Consider the following 7,505-nt stretch of genomic DNA (forward strand, 5'->3'; position numbering starts at 1 on the left):
GTATGCAAAATGAGAAAAAACGAAGTTTGGGGAGTCGAGGTTGTGGGTAAATTATTTGGGAGAACAGAGATACTTTAGGCATTGCATCTGTGGGCTAAAGTTCTGTAAAGAATAGCAAAGGATGATATTCCAATGTGTCTCATTTTCTTTCTCTGTTCACTTCATCTTCTCATCTTTCTGCCCTGGCTCCATCTTTCACATATATATGCTGTCTTTTCCCGTTCCCACAGCCGTGGCCCCAAGTTCCTGACCCTAATAACCGTGAAGCAAGGCAGCAGCGTTTTGCTCACTTTACAGAACTTGCAATTATCTCTGTGCAAGAGATTGTGGACTTTGCCAAGCAACTACCTGGCTTCCTGGAGCTCACCAGAGAAGATCAGATCGCTTTATTGAAGACATCTACCATAGAGGTGAGAATTTGGCTCCACCACAATTCATAGTAGCAGAGATGAAAGAATTTGGAGGACCCACCTGGAGAACTGGTTCCATCCCTTTTTTTGGGGATGGCAGGCTGAAGGACCTCAGCTATGGGACCATTACCGCAGTGCTAGGCTATGCTGGCAAAGGGCCATGGAGGAGAATGAGGCAAGAGCCTTGGTAGTGGTAAGCAGGTATTTCGCCCTTTCCAGAAGCAGATACCATAAAGGATGCAACAGAATTTACTTTGGAATTTTTAATCACTCTGTGAGAAACTGCTTGGAGGGATTTTGTTTGTTTTTTGTTTTTTTCAGAGATGCTCTAACACTCAGCAAATTATCAATGTTGTAACATTCTTTCCTGTTTTCAAATCAAGTATATCTATTTCTGTTTTCAGGTGATGTTGTTGGAGACATCTCGGCGCTACAATCCAGAGATTGAGAGCATCACCTTTCTTAAGGACCTGAGCTATAATCGGGATGACTTCGCCAAAGCAGGTGGTGCATTAGACAGGTGTTTCTTCCTTCCCTGTCTTGTGTTCTTTCATTTTTTCCATTTTAATGTGGGCTGCTGGAAATAGTATGTGGGGCCTTAAACGTGAAGTCAGGTGAGAGGTTTCGAACACGACCAGACCAATAGCCCTATTAACCTTTTTTGCTTTTAACATGTGATGCTAGCTCAGTTAATGTCTTTTTTTAGGTGTGAACTTGCTTTGGAAAATTTGGACTCTTACAGCATGAGAATCTTGCTGTAAGAGTGCACTTAGGGCAAGCAGCTGGTGTGAACTTCCTTGCTGGCAGAGGTCTGACGTGGACTTGTGGTCTTAGAGGCGTATCAGATCACAAAAAATCAAACCCTAGTCTTCTCTCCTTTGCAAGTATATCACTTGCTAATCTGGATGTGTGCTTTGAGTGATGACATTAGTGCGATTACATTTCAGTTGATGTGAAGTCTATACTGTGCACTGAAGATCCCTGCAGTGTGCTTTAGACATTTCATCAGCTCAATATATGATGATGGTGTGTGGTGATGTGATTTCTGAAGTCTATTTTTCCAGGAGCAATTTCAGATGAAGTAACAGGAAGTGTGTATGTTCAGCATTTCTGAAAACGAAACTTTGGCTGTCCTTTGTGTGATTTTTTTTTTTTTTGTTTTGTTTGGTTTTGTTTTGTTTAATTATTTGGATAGCTATTTAACCATTTATACTTGAGATGGCTTTTATGGCAACTTTCCTCTCTGATGCTCTTCCTGGTAGCCTTTTCTTCAAATTATTAGGAAGGCAAAAACCAGGCAGCCAGAAAGATTCCTTCCATCTCGTTCATCCTTCTCTGATGCAGTTGTACTGCAGGAAATTAGAAACTTGGGTGCTGTTTTGGGGGAAAAGCCTAAAGTTTTCAGCATGATCATATAGCACATAGCACAAAGAGACTTGATTTGACAGTGGCCTCTATATGTTATGACAATAAATATCAATGCATTTCTGGCTGACTGCATTTATCAAAGGTGATTGGAAGCCTAAGTCAGGCTCTGCCTCAGCTCTCCCAGCTTTTTGAGCTGAAGGAAGTGGCATACTTCAGACTTCTTGGAACTATGTATTTTCAGCTCAGATGAACTTCAGATGAATCTGGAGCATGGGATTAAAGCTTTCTTCGAAAGGAAGAGGCCTGCTGGGTTTGAAGGAGGTGGTGGTGTGAGAGTGGAAAGTGTAATGTTGTACTTGTGGGCTTCTGACTTTTTGACAGACTTACCTGATAGTGGATGTTGTGTTCCTTTAGCTGTTTCCTAGTAATGTGCTGTGGGGCATTTAAGGCTCTAAGAAAACCCAGAAATAGCATCATTTTACAGTTAGAGCCTGACTGCTCAGCCACTGTTGTTGGTGCTTACCAGTAGTGGTGGGACGTAAAGGGAGGTTTCAGCCATACTTGGAACATAATGGGGTTTTTCCCTGCCTGCCTGTCCTCCCCGCTCCCTGGAGTACCGCAGTGGGTTTCTGGCAGCTTATTCTGTGAGAGGGAGGGAGAGAGAGAGAGATGGGAGATAATTGTCGTTGCCTCACCTTGTTCTCTGCTGTTTGTTGCAGGTTTGCAGTTTGAGTTCATTAACCCCATCTTTGAGTTCTCAAAGGGAATGAATGAGCTACAGCTCAATGATGCTGAATATGCACTTTTAATCGCCATCAACATTTTCTCTGCAGGTAAAAAGCCAGGGAGATCTGAAGAGCTGCAGCAGTGAGTCAGAGGGCAAAGAAAGTAGAATTAAGGAAGGTCACAAGCTGAAGAGGAGTAATAGAGGGAGTTATACGGTCTAGTGGTAAAGGGACTGTATTACTACTTCTGCTTAGGGTATTTATTATATTTTGAATTTTCTAGTGCCACCTCCAAAGAAAATAAGATTCCCCACTGCTGGAAAAATGTACAGGAAAATCAGCCAATATTTATCTTCCTCATTTAGAAATTGCTATTTTACTGTCCCCTCGATGTACTTGGCACGTCTCTGGTGTGATGGCAGTCACGCAGCATGAGTGACATCTTGTGGTCAAGTAAAGATACTCTGGGTGTGAGACCAGTATGGCTCTGGGCCAGGTCAGGGCTTTGCAAAGAAGCTACGTCTACTCTTCACTTCTGTTTTGTCCTTCTGACCTGAAAAATGATTTTTTTTTTTTTTTTTTTCCCCCTTTTTATCTGTTTTCTAACTGGCTCAGCTGCCGGAGAGACTTTCCCATTCCCTTCTGAATGGGCAGCTTCCCATCTCTACTGGGACAGGAATGTGAGATGAAATGCATATAGTGCTGTTTGGTCTCTCTAACCTTCCATCCCTAGAGGAGTCAGATCAGACTCCCCGTGTGCAGTAGACATCACTGGGAAAGAACAGATACAGAAAACTGACATAGCTGTTGCAGTCATGAATGACTCTCCCAGCTGTGTTGGGTGAATGCTAGATGAGGTTTTGGGGAGAGACTGTACTGAGGGACTGGGGTTAGGCAGGTATGTCAAGTCCAGTGAAGCTGCTTGTGGCAATCTGCTTACTTCTGACCTGCTTTTTGGCAGACCGACCGAATGTGCAGGACCAGTCCCTGGTGGAGAGGCTGCAGCACACCTATGTGGAAGCCCTTCATTCTTACATTTGCATCAACAGACCAAATGTAAGTGCCTGACCAGAACATCTCCAACAATGATGCAAACTGATTTTGTGTTTATGCAGGCACATTTCCTGCAGTACTGTCTGTAACAGGTCTCTTGCTGCCTGTACTGTCATGGTCTTCCCTTCTGCGGCTGTTTGGTAGCAGCTGTAAATGAAGGATTTGTGAACTGTTGCAGCCTGCTGTCTTGTATCATGTTACATAGTTTAGCCAGCAGGGAAAGTCTGGAGTTTTGGGACATGGTGTAGTATTTGTATTCCTCCACACTGCCGCCTCCTGGAGAATGCCAGGTTTAGAGGAAGTCAGGGTACATTGCATCATCTGGTGTGGTAATTTTTTTGAACAAAGTTTTAGTGTGAATTTACTAACAGCTGTCTATTTGTCTGACTTTACAGGACCGCCTGATGTTTCCACGGATGTTAATGAAGCTGGTCAGTCTTCGGACACTAAGTAGTGTCCACTCTGAACAGGTGTTTGCCCTTCGGCTGCAGGACAAGAAACTCCCTCCCCTGCTCTCAGAAATCTGGGATGTGCATGAGTGACCGCATGCTCCCAGGGCACTGGTATGCCGACATAATGCCATCTCCCAGCCTTTGCTAACGAGAAGCCAGCCTCCCCTCTCCAAAGCACTGAACTCTGGGCTAGGCAGTGCAGGCAGTGATGAGCCTGGGGTTTCAAAGTTGTCATGAGACTATGCAGGAGGCAGCTGGGGTACATCAGATGAGGGGGTTGGTTTTGATGCAGTGCCCATACCCCAAAGGAATAACATGAAACATCTGAAAATGGTAGAAATGAAGACCTTCCTCCTCCACCCACCCCCCCTCTTTCTTCAGTGTCTTTCTCTTCTCTAAGCATGTCCTGAGGGCTTGCCCGTTGATCCTCTCCTCTCTTGTTGATTATGAAAATGAATTTGCAGGAACTTGCCAAACCCTCTCTATTTGAGAGTAACCCAGCTCAAAAGGCTTCTGCAGGGTCCCCAGTGTACCTGGATCTGAGGAGCTCAGGGAAGTCAATGTGGATGTTCTAGGGGTTTCACTGGGTTTCCTATAAATAAAATCTCTTGTGTGTGCTGCCCTTTACAACAATTCCAAGAGAAGTAGCTGTTATTTCTTAATTATGAGACTTCATCTCTAGAGCTGCCCTTGCATTCTGGTCCTCCTTTGGAAAAAGGATTCCTCTAATGTGTAGTGCCCTTTGTCTAACAGGATGGCCCTCTGTGTAGGGAACATCTGTACATCAGAAAGATGTCAGGCGTAAAGTAGTGGATTTTTTTAATGTAATACATTGCAGTTTTATCTCATGGTGGTTCTCAAGCCAGTTCACTTTACCTTTGATTTGCTAACAGCTGGAAAACTTTAGCTCAAAACAAATCAGGGCATAGATTTTATCTTTAGGGGTGGAATAGAAGAAAGATAGGTGGGAAGGACTGGTACCTAGGCAAGGTAGGTGTGGTGGAAGGATCTCAAAAACTTCCAAGAATGTGGAGCATGTGCTATGTGTTCCAAGGTGGGTGTGAAGATGTATCGGCCAAGGAGAGAGGACACACTGCATTTAGTGAAATATGTGGGCATTGCGTAAGCTATGGGCTGCACAACTCTCAGATCATGGGCTGCAGGAATATTGGGTGTAACCAGATCCACTTGCGTCTTCTTCCTTTTGCCAAAGTCTTTCCAAGGTACTTGCTCAAGGTTTTAGTGATGGTCATGGGATATGGAGGTCCCTCCTGTATGAGGAGTGCCAACTGCTTTAGAAGGACACTTGGGTCTTGTATCCTTTCTTCACTTTGGGCACTGTGAGATCCACACTGGATTTATGCCCCAAGTTCTTAAGTATCCACATCCATCAGTATTCTAGGATTTACAGCAATACTTTGTCTGACAGAAGAGAAGTATACTGTTGTAAAACATGTTCTTCATTTTCAAAGAAACAACATCTTATGGCTGATCTCAGAGATGTAACCTTAAGTAACTTGGTAGCTTGGTCTCATGAGTCTTCTCTGTCATAGGGGTCTATGTTTGCTTGCCCGGTGAGCATCCCAAGAGCCTAGGTTCACATGGCTCGTTTTTTTGTTTGTTTGTTTGGTTTTTGTTTTTTTTGGCTGTGTATCTGAGCGCTATGCCCGTGGTGAGGGTATTGTGTCCATTTTGCACTTGAGGTTGGTCCCCTGCCACTGGCCTTCACTCTGCACCTTTGTAAAGCACTTGTAACAATCTGTAAAATAATCTGTTGTTTTTTATAACTCATTGCAATTGCAAAAATTCTTGTTTAAATCTGTATTTTTAACTAATCTGTTTGAGAAATGTTAATGTTTATATAAAAGAATAAAGCCTAATACAGGATTTTGACATTCTCTGATGTGCTGTCATTAGACTGGAGGAGGGTGGAGTAAGTTCTTGTTATATCAAGCTCAAAGCTGATATGAAAGTGAGTATATAGGTTGGGGAGAAGCAAGAAATGGTGAAAAAGAAATAGTGCAACCCCAGGCAGTTCCTTTGGGCCTCTACTATGAGATTTTAGCTTGCTACGCACCTTGCTGTGTGCCAGAGCTGGCAAATAGGTGAAGTGGATTAAAGGCATGTCATGAAGACCATGAATTATCCATACATATGTCACCTTGATTTGTACAGCTACGTTCAGAATTTAAGCCTTTTATTCCATGTGCTCTACTCCATTTTCTGCATATCGTGGTTCACCAAAATTGAAATAGGAGTCCAGTGTGCCCCTGGCTGCTGAGTGGATTTCAGCAGGATCCTAGCTGTTACCTGGTATGAATACATCAGAAATGATCAGCACAGGAAAAGCAGCAGGAATAGCTGTCCACGCACATCACCTCAAAGGCGACATTAGAACCGGGGAAGCGGAGAGCTGTCCAGCATTAGCAGCTTCCTAAGCACTTGACAGTCCCCTGCCACAATGGGAAAGGAAAGCAATTGTCAATTCAGCAAGGCTCCACACCACAGGCTATTCTGCTGAAGCCTCTGCATTAACTTAGAGTATAAAATTTAAATTGGAAACTACTAGATCAGAGGAAGAGGGAATAGGAATAGGCTTAGGAGACTGGAGCGGGGTATGCGGTGGGGAGTAACGAGCAGAGCTCAAGCCAGCCCTGCGTGGATTAAAAGGATGGCTGGGCCATACTGTTAAGGATTTTCTAAAGAATGAGGCTGTCAACAGGCAGAATAGGCAGTGGCAATGAAGCTGCAGCTTCATTTTTAGCTTCATTTTGAGCTGCATCTCATTTTTACTAATTTGAAGAGAAAACCTGCATGTAAATTTGAGGGATTTTCAAGATACAACCCATAAAGTTGCTGTTGATGGCAGTGGTGAAAATGGTGATTTTCCTGGGCTCTGGCTTCTCCATCCCTTTTCATTATCATGTAATCAAATACAAGCTCCTTGTTTACATATTCATGTTCTCATTGTTTTAAAGTGCAGATCAGTACAGAATTAGCTATTTTGTTTTATAGCAGCTTCCCAGCTTAGCCCAGGGAGCTGAAGTAAGCAGGTGTGGGGGAAGAACGTTCCTTGAGGTCAGTGGCCCCTTTGTACTTTTATATTTGCAAAATGCTACCTAGTCTTGAGGCTCAGTCCTGCCGCTCCAAGTCTCTGTACCCTATCTGTTTCAAACTGATTTTGCTAACTCGGCCACTGGAGAAATCATGGGGTGCTTGAACTGCAATTGCAGGAGGTGTTCCCTGTTGGCTGTACCCTTATGCAACAGCTGTGTTTGCTCATGGTCTATTCAGATCGACAGCGGGAGGAAGAAGACATGGGTGTATTTCTGAAATCCCAGTTCCTCTACAATGGGCAGTATAGATGTGGAATATCAAGTATTTCACTATTCTCCACCTTTTTTTTTTTTTTTTTTTCCCAAACCATTGAGATACTTACATTCCGGTTCTGGTTGTATTTTGGGTTTATTTCAGTAATTTTGGTTTTGTTAATAAAC

General features: G+C 43.5%; 1 protein-coding gene across 2 annotated transcripts in view; it reads left to right on the forward strand.

The window, feature by feature from the left end:
• The window catches only part of NR1H3 (nuclear receptor subfamily 1, group H, member 3), a 30,012-nt gene extending 24,117 nt beyond the window's left edge, over window positions 1–5,895 (forward strand). Inside the window, exons 5-9 of one of the 2 annotated variants that reach the window (XM_010580141.1) lie at window positions 231–410; window positions 815–914; window positions 2,498–2,611; window positions 3,465–3,559; window positions 3,952–5,895. In XM_010580141.1, the coding sequence (XP_010578443.1) occupies window positions 231–410; window positions 815–914; window positions 2,498–2,611; window positions 3,465–3,559; window positions 3,952–4,098 (636 nt within the window). In that variant the 3' untranslated portion in view covers window positions 4,099–5,895. The remainder of the gene's footprint in view (window positions 1–230; window positions 411–814; window positions 915–2,497; window positions 2,612–3,464; window positions 3,560–3,951) is intronic. The other variant, XM_010580142.1, reaches the window with a different exon arrangement.
• The last annotated feature ends 1,610 nt before the right edge of the window (window positions 5,896–7,505 follow it).

The sequence above is a fragment of the Haliaeetus leucocephalus genome, unplaced genomic scaffold (genome assembly GCF_000737465.1).
Source record: "Haliaeetus leucocephalus isolate CR32 unplaced genomic scaffold, Haliaeetus_leucocephalus-4.0 Scaffold696, whole genome shotgun sequence".
In the NCBI taxonomy this organism is placed as follows: domain Eukaryota; kingdom Metazoa; phylum Chordata; class Aves; order Accipitriformes; family Accipitridae; genus Haliaeetus; species Haliaeetus leucocephalus.